Below are 23,486 nucleotides of genomic sequence, written 5' to 3'. Positions count from 1 at the left end.
TGCACGCCGCAACAAAGACCCAGCGCAGCCAAAAATAAGTAAATAAATTTGTTAAAGAAAAAAAGGGAATTCCCTGGCGGTTCAGTGGTTAGGACTTCACACTTTCACTTCCCAGGGCCCAGGTTCAATCTCTGGTTGGAGAACTAAGATCCTGCAAGCCACCTGGCACGACCAAAAAGTAGAAAAAAAAGAAAGAAATGGAAACTTGGCCTGATTCCTTGTATGCCAGAAATTCATTCTAAATAATTAAGCGAGAGCCATACGTACCCAAAGGCTTGCCTGGCCTACCTTTCAACGAAGCAAGTCCTGTTAATAAAAATACAGCCTCTGGGCTTCCCTGGTGGCACAGTGGTTAAGAATCCTCCACAACTACTGAGCCTGTGCTCTAGAGCCCGTGAGCCACAACTACTGAGCCCGCATGCCAAGAGCCCGTGCTCCATGACAAGAGAAACCACCACAATGAGAAACCCACATACCGCAATGAAGGGTAGCCCCGCTTGCCACAACTAGAGAAAGCCCGTGCACAGCAACAAAGACCCAACACAACCAAAAAAAAAAACAAAAACCAAACAAATAAATAAATAAATTTATTTTTTTTAATATCAGGCTTACAGTCTCATTTTCTTATATCAAAAGTCACATCGTCCTGGATATATTTAGGAAAATCATTAGAGAGGGACCACGTGTATAGAATGCTATACTCTGTATTTCTCAAAGTTACACACAGTGCTTATTTATGCAGACTCTCTGGTGGAATGCTTAAGCTGGTAGGAGGGGCTGCTTCTGAGACAGGACACCAGGGGCGCCAAGGCACAGCGTTCCTTCTCTTTGCTTATTCCTTGGTACTGCTTGGAGATTTAGCCCTGTTCATGTACTACTTGGACAGAGAAACTATATAAGGGAAAACAAAGCAAAACAAACCGAAAAAATGGTCACCGTGGATATAGGTAAAATGGTGCCTCGCTGCTGGACTCCTCTGCAAGTCTTTAGTTGCAAAAAGATAACAAAATCCTCAGTCCCTCCCAGCCAACTGGGCCTTTGTCCCACCAGGTCCCCCAAAGAGCCCCAATAGTGGCCTTGGTGACATGCAATGTGGTGAATGTTATAATAGGGGTATGGCATATGTTGGGGTGGCCAGGGTTACTTGCCCAGGCTCTGGGATGGGCTGAGCCAGAGCCCTGAAGGAGGGAGAGCTTGGGGCTTGCGGGGAAGGGGCAGTCCTGCTGGGCAAAAATGAAAGGTGGGATGAAGGTAAGGCTGACATGATAGGTCAGGTAACAGAGACCTTCATGGGTGTCCAAATGCCCTGGGCTCTCTCCATGTGGTGACGGGAGCTCCTTCAGTGGCTTTTAAAGCAGGAGGTGGGAAAGGGCGGGTGCTGTGGTCAGATTGGAATTTCAAAGGATGACACTGGTGGTTACTGGGCTGGCTGAGTTGGAGGACTGTTTGGAAGCAAGGAGACCAGTGGGAATGGCCTTCACCCTTCATCCCTGCAAGATATGATGGTAGCCTGACCTCAGACAGGAGGGCCAGATCCTAAAGCAGTTCATTGCCCAAATCATGGGCTACAGTTGGGGCCTTGGTGTTCCTGGCATTTCTGGTCATTTCGCATAGAACAGGACGCCCTCAAGAAGATGGAAAGCTGATGTTCCTCTTCCTGCGGCCTCTCTTGGCAGGTAGAGCAGTGACACCTGATGAGGCTCTAGCTCCAGACATGAAGGCCATCGTTTTGGACTGCAGAAGACCCTAGTTTCCTTTTGAGTAATTCAGGGGAGGTATGAGCTCGAGCTCTAGAGGGAGAATAGAAGACACTCTTCCCAATTTGGCTCAAGATGAATTAGATACAAGTTGAAAAATGAAAGCAGTTGGGACAGTCTTGTTTCCTGAGTGCTGGGAACAGTTCCTACCTATTGGAGCTGCTTTATGTAGAGGCAAGAAATGGTTAATAAAATAGCACCCTTGTATCTAGGCGCGACTGGTCTTTTTTTTCTTCTTTGGAGAGACAGATTCTTCGCTGTTGGTGAAGGCCCTTGAAGACTGAAGTTTAAATTCAGCTGGAAAGTGGTCGCTGACATCCAGGGCCTGTAAAGAGAGAGGAGAGATAAATTCGGGAATTAGGAGACACTTTCATTTTAATGATGAACGAATTCAAGCTGAGGGAGGCCCAGGATGAAACGCCCCAAGTCACCCAACAGAACATGCACTGGGAGAACTGTCCCTGCACCAGTTCAGTCAGAAATTGAGGCAGGTCCTCAAGTCACGGAATCATAGACTTGGAGACTCAAGGTCCAGCGGCTCAATGTCAGATCTCCATTGGTGACCTGAACCACCACTGGGTGACACCAACCCATCTTCCCAGGAGGGTGGCACAGAAAAACAAGATGACAGCTGTACCTCCTCTTCGGTCAACCTGTAAGCTTTCTGGAAGTCAAAGATGCTGCTTGATTGAGAAACAACAGAGGTGACAACCTCTTGTCCTCTAAGCACGATCCTGGAGAAGAAGAGGGAAGATAGTCACATTAATCCACCCTGTTGATTTCTGAGATCAAACCAGGCTTCCTGCTTGACATCTAGAATGACTGAACCGCTTGGCACTTTCACATGGAGTTCAAAAGTCCAACCCTGGTTTTAGCTTGTGTTGAAGCTCAGGGTGGGCCACCCCAAAATATGCCACAGTAGCATATTGATTATTTTGAATTAAAGTTACTTAAACGGCTAATGCACTAGGGACACTCTGACCCTCCTGTCGGTCTCGCTGAAAGCAGGAAATACATCTCCCCTGTGAAAGATGCACTCCCTGCATCTGGAGGTAGAAGGAAGGACCAGCACTCTTATCCCCAGAGAAAGGGAATTCAGGCCAAGAAGCCTGTGTGAACAAACCTTGTTACTTCTTTAATTCACTACTCCAAGCCCAAATTCTCTTTAGATTCTTCACTCATTGAGAACCCAAAACCTGTGTTTCTTTGTCCTCTCAATTCCTTACAAATGTATTGTGTTTTTTGGTCTAAAAAGTATAAAAGCTGCCTGCTTTGACCACTTTTTAAAAAAATTTTATTGGAGTATAGTTGATTTACGATGTTGTGTTAGTTTCAGGTGTACAGCAAAGTGACTCAGTTATACACATACATATATTCATTCTTTTTAAAATTCTTGTCTCATATAGGTTATCACAGAATACTGAGTAGCGTTCCCTGTGCTGTACAGTAGGTCCTTCTTGGTTATCTATCTTATATATAGTAGAGTGTGTGTGTGTGTGTGTGTGTGTGTGTGTGTGTGTGTGTGTTCATCCCAAGCTCCTGATTTATCCCACATTCCCCCTTTGGTAACCATAAGTTTGTTCTCAATCTCTGTAAGTTTGTTTCTGTTTTGTAAATAAGTTTATTTGTATCTTTATTTGTTTAAATTAGATTCCACATACAAGTGATATCATATGATATTTGTCTTTCTCTGTCTGGCTTACTTAGTATGATAATCTCTAGGTCCACCCATGCTGCTGCAAATGGCATTATTTCATTATATGGCTGAGTAATATTCCATTGTATATATGTCCCACATCTTCTTCATGCATTCCTCTGACAATGGACATTTAAGTCTTGGCTGTTGTAAATAGTGCTGCTGTGAACACTGGGGTGCATGTATCCTTTCGGATTATGGTTTTCTCTGGATATATGCCCAGGAGTGGGATTGCTATATCATACGGTAGTTCTAGTTTTAGTTTTTTAGGGAACATCCATACTGTTCTCCGTAGTGGTTGTACCAATTTACATTCCTACCAACAGTGTAGGAGGTTTCTCTTTTCTCCACACCCTCTCCAGCATTTGTTATTTGTAGACTTTTTGATGATGGCCATTCTGACTGGTGTGAGGTGATACCTCATTGTAGTTTTGATTTTCATTTCTCTGATAATTAGTGATGTTGAGCATCTTTTCCTGTGCCTTTTGGCCATCTGTATGTCTTCTTTGGAGAAATGTCTATTTAGATCTCCTGCCCATTTTTTGATTGTTTTTTTGACATAGAGCTGCATGAGCTGTTTGTATTTTTGTCATAGAGTTGCATGAGCTGTGTGTATATTTTGGAGATTAATCCCTTGTCAGTTGTTCCATTTGCAAATATTTTCTCCCCATTCTGTGTGTTGTCTTTTTGTTTTGTTTATGGTTTCCTTTGCTGTGCAGAAGCTTTTAAGTTTAATTAAGTCCCATTTGTTTATTTTTGGTTTTATTTTCATTACTCTAGGAGGTAGATCAAAAAAGATATTGCTGCGATTTGACCACTTAGGTCCTATTTCTATGAAACCTCCATGTGCACAAATTAAGATTTGTTTCTTTTTCTCCTATTAATTGGTCTTGTGTCAATTTTATTATAGTCCAGCCATAAGAACTCAAGAGGGGTTGAGACAGAAATTTCCCCCTCCCCGACAGAGACCCTCAGGACAGTGCCTATGGTTGGGAAACAGGGTCAGCTCTGTGGTGATCTGTAGGCACCAGGACAGTGTCCCTTGTGTAAGCAGGGAGCCCTGGTGGTGGAAAAGACATGGACAACACAGCGCATTGCAATGGCTTGTGTACTGAAAAGATGTTCCCTTTGCAGTTATTTTTACTTTTCCTGATTCAATTATGGAGAAAGGTTCTGGTTTATCTTTAATGCCTCCCTAAGCTCCTATTTTGACCAGGAGAGAGAATTCTGCAGACAAGAGAATTAAGGTATAATGTAACATTGTTCGGTTTTCACTGGGCTTACTTTTACAATTATTTTTTATTTATGGCAAGTGGTGCTGTTTTCTTACCTTAGCTTTATGAAATTTCCTTTTAAAATATATTTATTTCAGTAATAAATGAATAGACTTAAAGACAAATACAGAGAAAAACCATAGTACAGTTGCTTTGCAGTGATGACACTAAATGGGAACATGTTGGCTAAATGGAATCTAATGTATCCCGAGTGTGGTGATGCGGTTGGGGTCTACATGGCCCCAGCTGACTGGCTGAAGAATGACAAGCTGGGTTAAACTGCCAGCCCATGACTGTCCAGTGAGCTTTCCCTGATTCCGACCGGCTGACCTGGTTTCCTTTGTTTGCAACCAACACCACCTGGTTAATTTTTAACTAATCTCCATAAGTAAACTCTTCGCATTTGGGTGGAGATTTTTTTTAAGATTTTTTTCTTTTGATGTGGACCACTTTTTTTTTTTTTTTGCGGTACGCGGGCCTCTCACTGTTGTGGCCTCTCCCGCTGCGGAGCACAGGCTCCGGACGCGCAGGCCCAGCGGCCGTGGCTCACGGGCCCAGTCGCTCCGCGGCATGTGGGATCTTCCCGGACCGGGGCACGAACCCGTGTCCCCTGCGTTGGCAGGCGGACTCTCAACCACTGCGCCACCAGGGAAGCCCTGATGTGGACCACTTTTAAAGTCTATTGAATTTGTTACAATATTGCTTCTGGTTGATGTTTTTTTGGCTTTTTGGCCTCAAGGCATGTGGGATCTTAGCTCCCCAACCAGGGATCAAACCCCCTGCATCAGAAGGAGAGGTCTTAACCACTGGACCGCCAGGGAGGTCCCTTGGGTGGAGATTTCCTGAAGCCATCCTTTCAGACCCAGAGCGTCAAGAACAGCATAGTTAAGGCTCCCCCATTTCAGACTTCTGCTAGTTCTGTGTGCTGGTGAGTCTGTGGATCACACTAAGCTCCCTGAGGCTGCTCCAGTGCCCAGCCAGCAGCTCTGGGCATCTCGGCCTGTCCACTAGCACTCAGCACATGGAAAGTGTTCGATAAATATTTGCACACAGAACAAAGACTGGAATTGAGGCCATTTCATCTTCTCCCCTCATATGCCTTTTTACAAACCATAAAAGATATATACTGTTACAGAAAACATAGACAATTCAGAGCAGCAAAACAAGAAATTAATGTTTAAAAAAGCACACTGTAATCCTGCCATCCTTTGGCATACAAGTGCGTAATACTGGGGGTCCTTTAACACCTTTTTTAACCTGTTCCGCCACCCCATCTGATCCATCTTTCCCTGGGATTCACTGTCCTTCTGCTCCATTACTTTCGATCACCTCCCTCTCCTCTGCCAGGGACAAAGAATGAGACCACAGAAGGGACTTGACCTGCCCAAGGCCACACAGCTGGCATGTGCAAGTGGGCGAGTGGGTTGAGTGACCCTCTCCAACCAGCTTTGCTGCAGCCTCTCAAAATGGGATGGAGGGGGCAGGTACCCAGGAAGCTCAGTCTCCTGTAACTTCTCACCGTGGTTCTACTTTCCCCAGGGCCAGGGCTGTTTCCACCTTGGGGAGCAGGAGTGATGATGTCTGCAGAGGGCCCACCAGCCCTGAAAGCTCTAACAGGAACAGAGGAGGTCATGGGATGGAAAGGAAAATCAGAACTCAAAACTAGAGAAATGGAAACTGTCTGCTTGCAGATGGCCATCTCGTGCAGACTGAGCTCGGGGAACAGCAACCACTGCTGGAAACAGGGCTTCTAGGGACTTTTCTGCCTGTGGGGTCCGCTGTGGATGTGCCAGTCATGAACATTCACACGCTTCAGGTCCCCCCTCACCTCCCTCCTGACTTAAGGAGCAGAGTTGAAAGCTGATTGAAAATCTCCAGGGAGGCTTTACAAGTACCAGAGAATGCTATTATTTAAATATATATATTTGCATTTAGAAATGTGTAGGAATTCCTTGGCAGTCCAGTGGTTAGGAGTCGTTGGCGCTTTCAGTGCCATGGCCTGGGTTCAGTCCCTGGTCAGGGAACTAAAATCCCACAAGCTGTGAGGCACAGCCAAAAAAAAAAAAAGTGTATAGCACAAGCATTAGAAGTGTACATTTCCTTGCACTAACTAGTCTCATTTTTAGGCTTTTACCCTGAGGAAATCATAAATAAACACAAAATGCTTATATAGGATGTTCATTTCAGCTATGCTTTTAATAGCAAACCCTTGGTAATAAACTAATGCCCAGTGACAGAGGACTGAGTGAATAAACTGTGGTATGTCTTTGTGATGGAATAATTGACAGCCAATGAACATATAGAGCATTTACCATATTCCAGACATTGCATGTGAAGATTTATATATGTTACTTTGTTTAGTCTTCATATACGAGTGAGGCACTACTACAATCTCCATTTTACGGGTAAGGGAACAAAGACACAGAGAGCTTAAGTCTCTTGGTCCCAGACATATTAAGTGGTAGAGCCAGGATTTGAACCCAGGCCCGTCTGACAGCAAAGCCTGCACTTGCCACTGCTAAGCTACAGTGACCAAGGCCACCATATATGGCCACGCAGGTTGCATACTGCACGAAGTACCCAGTGGAGAAGCTTAAAGTCTAATTGGCTCAGCTCTCCAAGCCAAGAGCTTCATCTGCCCAGAGGGGGCCACGTTTTCCAATGCACACCAAGCACTGTGTGGGCTAGCGGTGGTCTGGCAGATGCCTCCTACCTGTCATAGGCACAGTTTGTGCTCTTCTTGATCGTGGTATCCTCTTGGTCCCCGATCAGCCAAATGAACTTGGGGTCTGTTCTCAGGCGGATGTTCTTCCAGGCCTTCTTGGGGACATAGCTGCAGCCGGCATTGAAGTCACCCATGAAAATGAAATTCTGAAAGACAAGATTCAAAACTATCACCTGTAGGCATTGTTGTCTAATGCTTTCAGGCAGAACCAGTAGCAATGACTCCACCTCGCACACCCAATAAACGATGAGTTCTACTATCAGCTGAATTGTGTCCCCCGAAATTCATATGTTCTAACTCCCAGTACCTAAGAATGTGACTGTATTTGTAGATGACCTTTTTTTTTTTTTCGGTATGCGGGCCTCTCACTGTTGTGGCCTCTCCCGTTGCGGAGCACAGGCTCCGGACGTGCAGGCCTAGCGGCCATGGCTCACGGGCTTAGTTGCTCCGTGGCATGTGGGATCTTCCCGGACCAGGGCACGAACCCGTGTCCCCTGCATCAGCAGGCGGATTCTCAACCACTGCGCCACCAGGGAAGCCCTGTAGATGACCTTTAAAGAACTAATTCAGGTAAAAAGAGGTTATATGGGTGGACCCTAATCTGATGTGACTCGTGTCCTCATAAAAAGAGATTAGGGGCTTCCCTGGTGGCGCAGTGGTTGAGAGTCCGCCTGCCAATGCAGGGGATGCAGGTTTGTGCCCCGGTCCGGGAAGATCCCACATGCCGCGGAGTGGCTGGGCCCGTGAGCCATGGCCGCTGAGCCTGCGCGTCCGGAGCCTGTGCTCTGCAACGGGAGAGGCCACAACAGTGAGAGGCCCGCGTACCTCAAAAAAAAAAAAGAGAGAGAGAGTAGGACATAGACACGGGGAAGACCAAGGAGAGGGGCCTCAGAAGAACCAAACCCTGTTGCCACTTTGGTCTTGGACATCCAGCCTTCCAGAACTGTGAGGATATAAATTTCTGTTGTTAAAGCCATCCAGTCTTTGGTACTTTGTTACGGCAGCCCTAGCAAAATAATAAAGGGTCTTAATTTCATTTTGCTTTTTAAAAGAAGAGGCCACAGTTTAAAATTGAGTCACAGTTCTGATGAGTATTTGACAGGCGAGTATGACAAGGAAGTGTGTTCTCAGTGGGGAGAAGGTTGTTTGCTGTAGCTGCTCTCTCCTGTTCTTAGTCACCAAATCTCTCTAATTTAGGGTGCAGATTTAGGTGGGGATGGAAGAATCCAGCTCAGTTATTCCCTCACTTCTTTTGTCTCTGGCTTAAACTACTGTAAGGTATAAACATATGAATGAACTGATGCCTTTTGTTTCCAAGCAGGGAAAATGAACTCGGGTGGTATATTTGACAGCTTTGGCACTGCTCTTTCTCTCCTCTTTTGAAGCTAGGAACTTACTCCTGTGGAAATTTTGCCTATTGAGGAAGTGAGAAGACGCTTAAGTGGGGGGTGTGGGGGGGAGATAGAATGAGCTGTCCGCCTCTGGCCCGAGGCCACCATCAGAGCATTCTATCTTGGAAATGTTTTTCCTTGCCGGGCTCTTGGAACAATTTTAATATTCCTCAAGAGGAAACGCAGATTTCCTTGCTTGTGCTATTGTTTGGCGTTGTTGCTGCTGACTTTAGAGTTTTCGTCAAAAACATTTTATTTTGACCTGGGGTATCATGGTTTTCCTTGAGGTGGGTGGGTGCAGTTGAGGACAGGATGTCATCCTTAACCTGAGTGTCAACCAGCTTCTATTAATATAGGCATGATTTACTGAGCATTCACTGTGTGCCAGGCTCAGCGTTAAGCATTTTCTAAAGTTAAATTAAATCTTACAATAAACACCAGGAGGTAGAAGGAACCTTTGACAGCCCTGTGGAAAAAGGATAGAGGGGTAAAGTGACCTGCTCTAGGCTACTGAACCCTGATCAGCTTCACTGAAGGCCTCTCCCTCAGAGCACAACAGTTTCCCCTCTTGTTCATTTTTGTGCCACTGATGGCTCCCCACTGCCTGGCACTTAACAGATGCTCAATAAATTTTTGTTGAATGAATGAGTGGAATTTATAATTTTAGGAGCAAATGAGTCTTTCTCTTGCCCTGCTTTTTACAATTAAGCAGCGAAATATACCCCTTGTGTGCGCTATGCCCCAGCTCTGTGTCCACACTTTATTTGACTGATTTTGCACTTTGAGCAGCAGAACTGAGGAGGAGGAAGGGGGTCACTGGAGTCACATCTCAAAAGGAGAAAAGAAGAATGAGGAAGAGCCCTCTGAAGCACTTCCATATTTGCCAAGAGCTTTCATAGGCCTCACAGACCCAGGAGGTGGCATCCCTGTTGTCCACGTGAGGAAATAATTGAAACCAAGAGGGATGGTGGATGTATTCCCCTTCTGTGAGAATAGCACCCCTAATTTCTTTGGGAAACTATCTCCCTCCTCCACCTTAGTGGTAGAGCTGAAACAGACTTAACCAATCAGAGCATCTCAACCACCTGATCACAGTGATTGGTTCAGGGATGGACATGTGACACAATCATAGCCAATGAGACTCAATCCCAGGGTATTTGTTGCATTGTGGGGCAGAAAATTTGTCAGTTGCTCTGGAAGCTGCTGGCTATCTTACCATCATAAGGGTGGAGCCAGCCTGAGAATGGAGCCCACCCAGGGGAAAGGAAGGACAAGAGATGGAGAGAGAGACAAGATAAGCCCTGATTACCTTGTCTGAGCCCTGGGTCCAGCTATGCCTGAACCAATAAATTGCTCTTCCTTTTCATGAGCCATTTTGAGATTCTGTCACTTGTAGCTGAAAGACTCCTGGCCTCTCTTTGTCTTACTATTCTCAGTTGTGAAGTGGGAATGATCAAAATAGTTACCTCATCAGGATATTGGGAGGATTAAATAAACTTGTCCATGTCCAGCCTTAGCATAGTACCCGGCACCAGCTACTCATTCGCTCAGTGAATGTTGGCAGCCATTATTAGTGGAGCAGGGTATGAACTCCCAAGGCCCACATGGATGGGACACAGGCAGATTCAGCAGAAAGATATTTAGGGCTGAGGAAAGGCCTAAAATGAGGCTCTAAAGTGGTGGTGGTCTGCACAGGCCCTGCGTCCTCACCCTCCCTCAGAGCCACTCATGCCTCTCAGGGACCAGATTCTGCCCCTGCTAGACGGGAAATCAGCAGACACAGAGGGTCATCACCTCCGCCTTCCAGCGACGTTTCACATCCATATAGACATCAGCCAGCTCATCAATCTCTTTAACGGATGTCTCAGGGGTGGTGTGCAGGGGAACAATCACGAATTCCTTGACAGCTGAGGACGAGCAAAGAGGCGGAGGTCACACATTTCCTCTGGCAAGATTCCACGAACACTGCTTGAGGGAAACAGGCTGTCCCCCCAAAAGGCACGGACTGTGTCGTCTGGGGCCCCCCATTTCCAGAGGGTCCAGTGGTTGAGATTTGAATGATCTTAGGGTCATAAGGCAGCTATTCTCAGCACATGAAAGCCTCTTTTCTCCGACTCGCCCTGCGTGGCTAAGAGAAAGCTGGTAGACAGCGTTCCTCACTGGCATTGTGGGTGTTTTTATTTTCTCATTTTAAAAAAACCTGCATTTTCTATTTTTAAAAAATATGAAGGCTGTTTGGCTTTGGAATAAGAAAAAATGTTTTTTCTCATTTAAAAAATTGAGGCTTGTCAGTTTATACTCCTTTTGTAATCAGAAAAAAAAAAAAAAAAAAGCCTGGAAAAGTTTATTCAAAACACAAAGTGGTCCTTTGTGGAGTGTCTGAAAACCTCCCCCACCAGGAGGGACTGAGGGAGCCTGAGAGAGGGGATGTGGGCGCCTTGCCCATCTGTGTCATTCTGAATACCTCCTCCTCGGGCTTTCCCTTGTTCTGTGCCTGGGTCCCCACTCCTACGCAGGGGCAGGGGGCTGTTGAGTGATCACTGCTCAAGTCCCATAGCAGGCAGCCTGTCTCCAGGCCCATATCCTGGTCCAGCAGCCTGTCTCTCACTCTCTCCCTCACTCCTCCTCTCCACTCCCCACCCTCTTTTTGGTCCCCTAAACACCCCAGCTCCTTTCCCACCTCTGAGCTTGTGTGCCCTCCCTCCAGAATGCCTTTCCACCACCTCTCTGTGACTGGCTTCTTCGGGTCACAGCCATTGTCACCTCCAAGGGGCCATCCCTGATTGCCCTGTCTAAGGTGGTCCCTCACCCCGCTATTCAGTGAACCCTGCTTACTGCCTTCATGCTCTGAAATTACCTGCTTGGCTCCTTAGTTTGGCCCACGGGAACCTCAGCTCTGTGAGAGCAGGCTTATCTGTCTTGTTCACCCTCTTGGCTCCAGGACCTAGCACCGTGCCCGTGCCCGTGCCCGGCACATTGGAGGTGCTCAGATATGTTTGTTGATTGAATACATGAATGAATGAATGAGAGAATGAATGGAGGAAAGAAAAGATAGATGAATGGCCAACTCCTTCATCTTTAATCCCAAACAGGCGGGACATAAAGACATTTCCTTGGGCAAGATAAAAGACTCCAGACATGACACAGCTGTAGTGCCATCCCAGCCGGGGTGGGTGTGGAGGGTGGGGAGGGGTAGGGAAGGGTGGAAGCTCCAGACAAACAGGTTTGTTTAGCAGTTCACAAAGGCTGAGGACTCTCTCAGAGAAGAAATAATCATTTGGTGGGGAGGGCCTCTCCTAACTCTGCCAGGTCAGCTAAATGTGAGTTGTGTGCATGACAAAGACGATTATGAAACATGCTCTCTAAAAGGCATTTCTTGCCCTCAGTAGCCCCCATCTCCTCATTTGTTTGTTTGTTTGTTTGTTTTCCTACTGAGAATTTCCTACCATTCTCCCATGTTTGTTTTCCTGAAATACTCTGCCCCTAAGCTAATTAACCCTCTGCCAAAATAGTGAACTTCATAGTTCAAGATGTTAATATTTGTGTAGTATAGATATAGGTGTTCATATGTACAGCTCTGCATATATTTATTTGGTCATTCTCTGTCTCCCCTGCTGCAACATAACTTCACAAAGGCAGGGACCTTTTGTCTGTCTTGTCCAGTGCCCAGAACAGAGCCTGACATGTAGTGGGTGTTGAAAAAATATTTGATTCTATATAGTTCCAGTCTATAAACCAAATTAATTCTTGACCGTCCATTGAGGGTTGCATGGTGGTAAAAAGTGTGGGCTCCCGAGATGCTAGTTTGAGTTGCAACCCTGGCTCGTCCACTTCCATAACTGCTGAGTGACCTTGAATAAGTGACTCCATCTATTTGAACCTCAGTCTCTTCCAGTGTAATGTTGAGATAATCCTAGTTGCTACCTTGCAGGGTGTTGCAAAGATTACAGGAACCTGGCACTTATCAGGGATCAATAATTGTTAGCGACTAATACAAGTACTATTGTTGTCAGAGATCAGGGTACAATCTTCTGGATTTCCTCTCCACCCCCAGTCTGTGGGGGGAGATTGCTCAGTGGGTACTGGAGGGACAGTGTGATTCTAGGTTAGGAGATCATCTTTGCTGGCCATTGCTCAAATTTTTCAAATGAAGGAATAGCTGTACTTGATTGGGACTAAGGGATTTTTGTAAATAATTTCCATCAGCCTAAATGCTGCAAAGAGAGTAAGGTTATCATTGATTTAAGAAAGTGGCTTCTTAGCTGAGGAAGTCTTGAGTCGTGGCATTCTGAGAACCCAGCCTTGTGTCATCAAACTATGCTGCATCGTCTACATTCAAGTGGTAGAAGTTCTTAACGGTCATGTCAAGCCTGATGCCTCACTCAAGATGCTGCATAAACCCTGGGATCACAGCCCACACTCAGGGCTGCTGCCTGTGTATGGGATCGCTGGGGATATCAGGGGTGAGAGGGGCCTGTGGGTCTTACCGGTGTGGGGTGACTGGAACCAGACCACAAAGGGTTCCCTGGAAAATACATCTACATCGCCAGACTGATGGTCATGGTAGAGGTAGCTTGCTTTCACAGACACTAGCTTTTCCCTAGAAGAAGAAAAAAAAAGAAAGTCCTCCCAGATGAGTTATTTGTCTTCTTCCTTCTTTCAAGAAGGACAGACGTAGGTTCTCACAGCTCTGTTGGCCTCCCCTGCAGGCTTGAGCGCTGGAAGGGATCTTTTGCCCGAGAACGAGGCTCAGTCAAGTCTTCTCAAGGACCAGAGCCCTTTGGGAGCTGAACATCTGAGCAATACTAGTTATCTAGGGAACTCACAACTTAAAGGTCAGACTCGAAACAAATTATTAGTAGGAAGAAGATGAGAATATGAAGTCTCAGAGAAGCCATGCTGGGCAACTCAGGTTTCCATCCCCAGCCAGGACTTGACCATGAAGAAAAAAGAACTCTTCTCTCTCCTGACCAGGTCACTGAGTCAACCAGTAGATTAGTTTTGAAGAGTTAATACTTTGCATCAGCCCTGATTTTTACAGCAATTATTTTGATCAATATTGAGAACTGGTTAGAGATCCAAATTTGGTTTTAAAGAAAAGATTTTGATTCTGTTCACAGTCATAATTGATTAGTGAACCATGTTCCAGGAAGCATAATTTATACTTACTTATAGAGAAAGGCATACTGTTCTTTGTATGTGTTTCTTCCAAGACGAGGGCTGATCACACAGTTATATGTTTTGCCTCTTCTTGAATTTCTGGAAGACAAAAAAGAGTTTACATTGCATCGTCAAGAACAAACGTTTATCTACTGCCTAGGTTCCCCTCCTTCCAGTCTGCCTCTGTATCTCCCATGACGTCATGTAGGAGGGCTTCTGTTCATCATAAGCTTTGAGTCTCATAAGAAGGGCCACCATTGACTGGGACTGTAACATCTACCAGGATCTTTACAGCCATTATTTCTTGTCCTTATAAGGTGGGTACTATCGTTACTCCATTTTTATAATTTGCAAGTACAAAGCTGGGATTTGAACTCAGATCCTACTCACTCCCAAATCCACCTGCTTTGGCCTGTACCTGTGGGACACCACTGAGACCATGAAAGATTCAGGCCACAGTCAGCCCCTCACTAGGTCACCCTGTCCATGCACCACTCCTGAGCATTTATCACATGCAGGATTCCCAGTAACATTTTTTTGGACATTCTCTTCTGCTCTGAAAACCCCCAGGCATTTTCTCACAAGTCCTGGAACTGTGATTCCAAATCAGCTACTGTTTCTGTCCTGGGGGCTGAGGATACTGTCCTGAAGTCCCATTGATGTTACCACTCACCCTTATCAGGGAAACTTGACTCTCAGATGTGTTTGCCAGACTTGCTGATAACTCCACCCTGGGCAGAGCCTGACGCGATTCTACTTCATCTTCCCACGAGAAGATCTGGGGCATGTCTAAGCTGTGGCATATTCTCAGGTTCCATTGGAAAAAAGCAGAGTGTTTAGGGGCCAACTTAGACCCTACAGAAATTCCTGGGAATGAATATTCTAAGGCAGATCTGGTCACGGGAGTCCCAGGAGTGCAGACAGTGGATTCTGCTGGTTTTCCAGTTTGGGAAGGCTGGCCCTGTCCTGAATCTAGCCTTGCCAAGTCCTGGGTTGGCAAACTACTCGCAATGACTCATCTGTGAAGTGAGGAGGGGCCCTCCTGGCTTACAGGAAATTAGGAGACAAACAGGCCTGGCTCTGCCTGAAGTCCATGGCACAGTCTAGGGAGGTTGGGGAGAACCGAGACCACTGGGGGGTCAGAGGACTTAATCCAGACCAACTGCGGGCAGGTGCCTGGAGCCCCCGTCCCCTCCATCGCTCATAATTCTGAAAACTGGCCGGGGCCACTCCAAGGACGGCTGAGGGGGCTCAGAATAGAGCATTGGCCTTGGAGACAGACACGACCCAGGTTCAAAAGTAGGTTTGGCCATTTACTGGCTGGGTGACCTTGGGCAGGTCCCTGCTCTCTGTGCCTCAGTCCCTCAGCTGTAAGGGAAGCAGTAACAGTACCTACTCTGCAGGTTGGTGTGGGGAGGAGATGAAATAGCACATGTAAATTGATTAACAGGATGCCTGGCAACTGTGATACCCTGGTTAGGGTATTAACGGTAGCTGTTTCTTACGGCCCTCTGGACCATCACTTGCCATCACAATTCCCTTACTTTGACTGGTAACGAACATCCCAACGTTTAGTCGCCACTGCTTCATACCAGGCACAGCTCAACCACTTACATGCACGATTACATTTAATTATCACCACGTCCCAGGAAGATGGTGGGTTCTATTATTATCTCCATTTACAGATGGGGAAAATGAGGTACAGTGAGGTTCAGTAACTTGCCCTTCGTGGCAAAGCCAGAATCCAAACCCAGGTGGTCTGAGCTGAGCATAGGTGCCTAACCCCTGGGCTACACTCCCTCTGTCATTGTCAAGAGCAGACTCAGAAACAGAAGACCGACCTGGGAGGCTAAAAAGGAGACACACTGCTCCAAGTCTGAGTTTTCAGATGAGAAACTGAGGCCCAAAGCAGGTGGGTACAGTCAGCCCAAAGAGCCCTGTGTGTGAAGGAGAGAATCCAAGGTACTTCCTCCCCAGCCTAATGAGGCTGGATTGACCATTCATTTCTAAAACACAATGTGAGTTTTCCTAATTATAAAAATAGTATAATAATGGCCAGATAACACTGTTTTTTCAATCTGAATGGGGTGGTACATGGCTGTTTGTTATCTCCTCTGCGCTTTTAACTATGTTTAAAATATTTCATAAGGAACGGGAAGGGGGAGTGTAACATGCTCATTGTAGAAAATCCGGAAAATACAGAAAATTATAGAAGAAATCACATTAAATTCCTTGTAAATTTGTACTGCTGTCCATATTTTGGTTCATTGCCTTTGAATCTTTTGTATGTTTTTTCTTTCATTTTGCTTTTTTACATAATTGAACTTGGTACCTATTGTATACTCTATTGTTTAATCTTATATCTACAAAAGAAACATTATATTAGAAGTTTTAAGAAATTAGTGTGTCTCAGAATTAATAGACAGGGGCCCTTGAATATGCATTTTTAACTCACTCTGGTGGGATAATTCTTTGAGAAACAAATCATAAATATAACCCAATATCATTTAAAGCTATTCGAGGACATTCATTTATAAAATTTTAATTTATAAAGTCAATTCAGAATTTTGGTCAAATATTCAAATCATACAGAAGTATATAAAATAAAAAGCAAATGTTCCCCATTTTCTTCTCACACCCCTTCCACAATGGTCCTCCGATCATACCCACCACCGCCCCGGAAGTAACCACTATTAACAGCTTGAGCACATCCTTCCTGTCTTTCTTTTATGCCGACGCAAACTCAAGCACACCCTCATTCATATATGATGTAGTGTGACTACTAAAATGGGCTCTTCTACCTACAATTCGGAACTTGCTTTTTTCCATGTATGGTAGCCATCTTTCCATGCTAGAATATTTAGCTCTAACCTGTTCTATGGTAACCATGACTTTTAATCGCTACATAATATTCCAGCCTGTGGGTATATCATGATTTCATATTTGCGCTCAATCTTTTCTTTGTAACAGTACTTCTCAGCTCAGCCTCTAGTCTGTTTCTTTCATTTCTCTCGGTCCTGACTCCTCACCCGTTTCCCTCTTTTGCTTTATCATGTTAAAACTAGCTGGTTGAATGTTCTCAGGACCATGGTTAATAAAGTTGAAAGCCTGGGCAGTGTTGGCCACGTGACCTGGTGGTCTGGGCCAGTGCTGGCTCTCACACTAGTTTCAGTTCCCAGGGACTTTCAGATGCTATTGCACCTGGCTTTGAGCCGACAGTGTCCAGGGGCCCTGTCTTTACCCGTTCAGTCTCTTCATCAGTGTGGGACAGATTATGTTTTTGCTGTCCTTGATTTCCATCAGGAGTATGATGTCACAGCGTTTGATGACCTGCAGAGAGAAAATTCCCAGGGGTGTGAGGCCATTTACTACAAATAATGAAATCTTTTATTGGGCACTTACTATAACATAACATACTATGTCACTATTTTTTTGGAATTGAAGTATAGTTGATTTACAATGTTGTGTTAATTTCTGCTGTACAGCAAAGTGACTCAATTATACATATATATATACATTTTTTTAATACTTTCTTTTTAACATTCTTTTCCATTATGGTTTGCCCCAGGACATTGACTATAGTTCCCTGTGCTATACAGTAGGACCTTGTTGTCCATCCATTCTATATGTAATAGTCTGCATCTACTAACCTCAAACTCCCACTCATTTCTCCCCTCCCCTCTCCTCCTTGGCAACCACAAGTCTGTTCTTTATGTCTGTAAGTCTGTTTCTGCTTCAAGGTAGGTTCATTTGTGTCATATTTTAGATTCCACATATAAGTGATATCATAGGGTATTTGTCTTTTCCTTTCTGACTTACTTCACTTCATATGATAATCTCTAGTTACACCCATGTTGCTGCAAATGGCATTATTTCATTCTTTTTTATGGCTGAGTAGTATTCCATTGTGCATATGTATTCAGTACCACATCTTCTTTATCCATTCATCTGTTGATGGATGTTTAGGGTGTTTCCATGTCCTGTCTATTGTGAATAGTGCTGCTATGAACTTATGGGTGCATGTATCTTTTTGAATGATAGTTTTGTCTGGATATATGCCCAGGAGTGGGATTGTTGGATCATATGGTAATTCTATTTTTACTCTTCTGAGGAACTTCCATACTGTTTTCTACAGTGGTGGCACCAATTTACATTCCCACAACAGTGTAGGAGGGTTCCCTTTTCTCTACACCCTCTCTAGCATTTGTTATCTGTAGACTTTTTAATGATGGTCATTCTGACTGGTGTGAGGCCATACCTCATTGTAGTTTTGATTTGCATTTCTCTAATAATTAGTAATGTTGAGCATCTTTTCATGTGCCTATTGGCCATCTGTACGTCTTTTTTTTTTAGAAATGTCTACTTAGATCTTCTGCCCATCTTTCGATTGGGTTGTTTGTTTTTTTTTATTGTTGGGCACTATGTTTTACGTATCAAATTGGGTGCTTTGTTAAATCAAGTAACTTCTCTGAAATAAATGATGGACTCCCTGAGGTAAGTACTATTATCATGTCCATTTTAAAGACAATGAGCCTGAGGTTCTTTCTGGGAAAGCTGAGATACTATCCAAAGTCACCCAGCTAGAAAATGGCTGAGGCAGAATGTGAACCTAGGCAACCCAAGTCCAGAGCCCAGGGTCATGACCCCTGCATGTCCTACCTCTTGGCTTTGCTTGAATAATTACAATAATAATAATAGTAAATACTTATTAAACCATTAGTAAGTGAAGAATACCAGGCTGGATACTGCAGAAATAAAGAGGTATAATTATAATGTTAATAACTGTAAGAGATAACATTTACTGTGAGCCTACTCTGAGCCTCACCAACCCTATCAGATGACTACGATTTTTAGCTGATTAAGCATAGGAAGAAACCAAGCTCAGAGTGACTGAGTAACTAGTTTAAAGTCACACAGCCGATATAGGTGGTAGAGTAGGATTTGAACTCAGGCTTACATGACTGCAAAGCCCAGCATGCTAAACTATTAAAATATAGTTCCACCCTCAGAGACTCATTATCAGTGAGAGAGACAAATGCAAAGAACTAGCTACAATGAGAGGCAAATGAAATTTGTGCTATATAAAAGTCAGAGCTGTGAGAGTGTTGAGGAATAATTAATTACATCTACCCAGAGGATCAGGAAAGTCTCCAAGGAGGAGGAGGCATTTGAACAGGCCCTGAGAGGTGAGGAAGAACTCAGTAAAAATGCAGGAGTGGCTCCTTCAGGACGAGCAATAACCTGGAAACCAGGGTGCAGACCAAGTTGAAGCCCATTAGAGATGACAGGGACCTTTCTGTGTATGGGGTCCTGGTGGGCTGGAATTTGTTGCTCAAGGACAGGGTATCCCCAGTGTTAATTTTGTCCTCTCCAAAGACATGGAGTGGGGGGAATATGCCGCTGGTCCTGTTTCCAGAGCACATATATGTTCCAGTTTCCTCTCCAAGAAGGGCATAGAAGAGAGAGCCACCAGCACTGGCCTGTGCAGCCATTAAGAAGTGCTGGGGGCTGAGGATGCACCTGTGTAGTGACAGAGGAGGAAGACTATGTCCAAATCTGGATCCTTCCATCAATAGGCTTGCATTATATACCCTGAGAAAGCCATAACTCAAAAAGAGTCATATAGCACAATGTTCATTGCAGCTCTATTTACAATACCCAGGACATGAAAGCAACCTAAGTGTCCATCGACAGGTGCACGGATAAAGAAGATGTGACACATATATACAATGGAATATTACTCAGCCATAAAAAGAAACGAAATTGAGTTGTTTGTAGTGAGGTGGGTGGACCTAGAGCCTGTCATACAGAGTGAAGTAAGTCAGAAAGAGAAAAACAAATACTGTGTGCTAACATATATGGAATCTAAAAAAAAAAAAATGGTTATGAAGAACCTAGGGGCAGGACAGGAATAAAGACGCAGACATAGAGAATGGACTTGAGGACATGAGGAGAGGGAAGGGTAAGCTGGGATGAAGTGAGAGAGTGGCACGGACATATATACACTACCAAATGTAAAGTAGATAGCTAGTGGGAAGCAGCCGCATAGCACAGGGAGATCAGCTTGGTGCTTTGCAACCACCTAGAGGGGTGGGATAGGGAGGGTGGGAGGGAGATGCAAGAGGGAGGAGATATGGGAACATACGTATATGTATAACTGATTCACTTTGTTATACAGCAGAAACTAACACACCTTTGTAGAGCAATTATACTCCAATAAAGATGTTTTAAAAAAAATAGGCTTGCATTTCATGGCATCAGCCTTGCAAGGTTCACCAAGGAGACCTGGGTGCTGGTCATCCAGCCAGCCTGCTGATTTAGTCACTTATCACTGTTCGATCTTTCTGGAAGACATTTTAGAATATGTATCAAAAGCCTTAAAAAATGCATTAATCCTTTGGTCTAGTTTTCCCACTTTGAGGAATGTTTTCCATTGTAAAAAGGTATCTACTACTTCTCTACACCTCAGTTTCGTCATCTATAAATTGGCATAATGATAGTCAGATTGCTAGAGGACAGATGGATACTTAGAGCAGTGCCAGCCATATAGGAGGCAAACAACAAAGTATTGTTATTATTATTACTTACACAGATCAAAGAGGAAGATGCATTGCAACAGAAAAATTGGAAACAACCTAAGCATCCCCAAATAGGCAAGCATTAAATGAAACATGTTGCAAACACAGCATAAGGCATTACAAGTTGTGTTTTAAAAGAATATTAATAACATGTGAAATACTTCTCATATAAAAGCAGAATACAAAACTGATGATATAAGGTGTCTCCATGCTGCAAAGTAGATGCAGATTTATGCATTTATTTTTGTGTAGAAAAATGCCCATAACAAAGTTACCCAAATACCAACAACTGTTATCTTCAAGTGATAGGATACTTCTTTATATGTTTCTGTATTTTCAAAATAGTCCATAATGACTATTTATTTTATTTTATTTTGCGGTATGCGGGCCTCTCACTGTTGTGGCCTCTCCCGTTGCGGAGCACAGGCTCCGGACGCGCAGGCTCAGCGGCCATGGCTCACGGGCCCAGCCGCTCCGCGGCATATGGGATCTTCGCAGACCGGGGCACGAACCCGTGTCCCCTGCATCGGCAGGCGGACTCCCAACCACTGCGCCACCAGGGAAGCCCATAATGACTATTTTTAATTTAATGAAATTAATTTGTAAATTATAAGTTTATAATTTAAAAATTATACCTTTATAATTAAAAAAATTAAGCTGTTATTAAGAAAGAAAACTGCTTTATGAGGAAGGAATTGTGGGTGAAGAGGTGATGGCCAATATTTATGAAGACATGACAGGTGTGATCATAGCTTATTTAACATAAGTTAAATGAGTTGTCTTATATAAAGCGTCTACAGTGCCTGGCATATAGTGAGTGGGCTTAGCGAAGGCTTTATAAATGTTAGCTCTTTTATTTAAAAAAATAAATTTATTTATTCATATTTATTTTTGGCTGTGTTGGGTCTTCGTTTCTGTGCAAGGGCTTTCTCCAGTTGCAGAGAGTGGGGGCCACTCTTCATCGAGGTGCGCGGGCGCCTCACTGTCGCGGCCTCTCCCGTTGTGGAGCACAGGCTCCAGACTCACAGGCTCAGTAGTTGTGGCTCACGGCCTTAGCCGCTCCACTACATGTGGGATCTTCCCAGACCGGGGCTCAAACCCGTGTTCTGGCAGGCGGACTCTCAACCACTGCGCCACCAGGGAAGCCCGTAAATGTTAGCTCTTATCATGGACTCATTACATTTTCACAGTAACCCTGTGCTGCATTTACATTTCACAATAACCCTTTCTTGCTGAAAGGCAAGGGGTGGGGGGTGGTGCTCAGGGAGGAGAAAGGCCTTCGGAGCCAGCGCACCTGGCTGCCAGGTGGAAGCTGAACCCAGGGCTCCTGGCACTCCCACCAGAATGTGGTGCCTCTGGGATTTTCTAAGGTAATAAAACCCAGAGTCCTGGGAAAGGTTTCAGCTCCAACATCAAAAATAAATTAACCTCTAAATAGAGTCAACTGCCTCCAGAGGAATGTGAGCAGAGTCTCAAGACATTGGTCAGATTACCCAAGGAGAGTCTTATCTAAGTGGGGAGAAAGATTAGAATTGGAAGTTGGGGTAAGGTTGATGGCTGGAGGGGGAGAGAACGAGGAAGAAAGGGGTTGCGGAGAGAGAGAGCGAGAAAGCACGTGTGCACGCGTGCGCGCGCACACACACACACACACACACACACACACACACACACGCTACCTTCACCCTAGGGACTAACTTCAGTTAAATTCCTTCTGAGTCTCTTAAAGTCTGAAGGCTGTAGAGAGAGTGTGAAGGGTGTCCAGCGATCCTTCTGACAGGAAAGGGGGCTCACCTTCACAATGACATCCATGGCCTTTAAGTTTGCCTTCTTGGATTCCCCAAAGGACCTCACATTAAAGGAGCAGATCCTCAGGGCCAGGGCGCTGTGGGTGGAGAGGAGGAGAAGCAGCAGGGAGGCCAGCGGCAGAGACATCCTGGGCTCCCCTGGCTTCAGAGCTTGAAGAGAGGACGGAGGTGTCTGGAGCTCAGGCTCCTGGCCCCCACCTCAGGCTCGGCTGACTCATCTGGCTGATTTGTTAAGCCTGCAGATAACAGGAATTACTGGATTACTTGTTGCTGCTTTCACTTCTCTGAGGAACTGAAGATCATGGGTTTCATTCCACAGGGAAATGAAGGAAATGAGCTAGTTTTGGGGATCCCTTGTTTTGTCACTCAGATGAGGAAACTGGTCAGTCTAATCTAGGCACCTGTCTCTGCAAAGTCACTCTTAACCCAGCTGGAAGCCAGCTGTGACATCTGGTCATCTCTGCTGTGGTCACATACCATGTACCTTTTCCTGGAAGTTGATGAACTCGGAAATGGTCCACCCCAGAGGGCACCTGGGGTGTGGAGCCTTCTGCAAGGTGGGGCAGGGTCAGTGGGAAACTCTGCCAGATTTTCTGCCATCACTGGGATTTGGCAGCTAGCTATCCCTGGACACACCCAGATTCCAGCTCGCCAATGACCCTGATGGGCATAATTAAGATAGAGTCTGGTTTGTTTCTTATTTTATTTTATTTTATTTATTTATTTGTTTGTTTATGGCTGCGTTGCATCTTCGTTGCTGCGACCGGGGGCTATTCTTCATTGTGGTACATGGGCCTCTCATTGTGGTGGCTTCTCTTGTTGCAGAGCACAGGCTCTTGGTGCGCGGGCTTCAGTAGCTGTGACACGTGGGCTCAGTAGTTGTGGCTCTCAGGCTCTAGAGCACAGGCTCAGTAGTTGGGGCACATGGGCTTAGTTGCTCCATGGCATGTGGGATCTTCCCAGACCAGGGCTTGACCCCGTGCCCCCTGCATTGGCAGGTGGATTCTTAAGCACTGCTCCACCAGGGAAGCCCCTGGCAGGCAGATTCTAAACCACTGTGCCACCAGGGAAGTCCAAGGCTGGTTTGCATTACATAATTT

General features: G+C 45.1%; 1 protein-coding gene across 2 annotated transcripts; it reads right to left on the bottom strand.

Moving 5' to 3' along the window:
• Nucleotides 1-1,965: 1,965 nt before the first annotated feature.
• Nucleotides 1,966-22,513, bottom strand: DNASE1L3 (deoxyribonuclease 1L3). Of its 2 annotated transcripts, XM_059076265.2 has the most exons (8): nt 22,373-22,513; nt 17,245-17,333; nt 14,013-14,102; nt 13,331-13,443; nt 10,638-10,750; nt 7,441-7,598; nt 2,395-2,491; nt 1,966-2,082 (listed from the first exon to the last, which is right to left on the bottom strand). In XM_059076265.2, the coding sequence occupies exons 1-8, from the start codon at nt 22,511-22,513 to the stop codon at nt 1,966-1,968; spliced, it is 918 nt and encodes a 305-aa protein (XP_058932248.1). The 2 variants fall into 2 exon arrangements, with proteins under 2 accessions (XP_058932248.1, XP_066899210.1); XM_067043109.1 differs by lacking the exon at nt 14,013-14,102.
• Between the last annotated feature and the right edge of the window lie 973 nt (nt 22,514-23,486).

The sequence above is a fragment of the Kogia breviceps genome, chromosome 10 (assembly GCF_026419965.1).
Source record: "Kogia breviceps isolate mKogBre1 chromosome 10, mKogBre1 haplotype 1, whole genome shotgun sequence".
In the NCBI taxonomy this organism is placed as follows: Eukaryota; Metazoa; Chordata; class Mammalia; order Artiodactyla; family Physeteridae; genus Kogia; species Kogia breviceps.
Note: the sequence above shows the minus strand (reverse complement) of the source record. Positions and strands in the feature narration are given on the sequence as shown.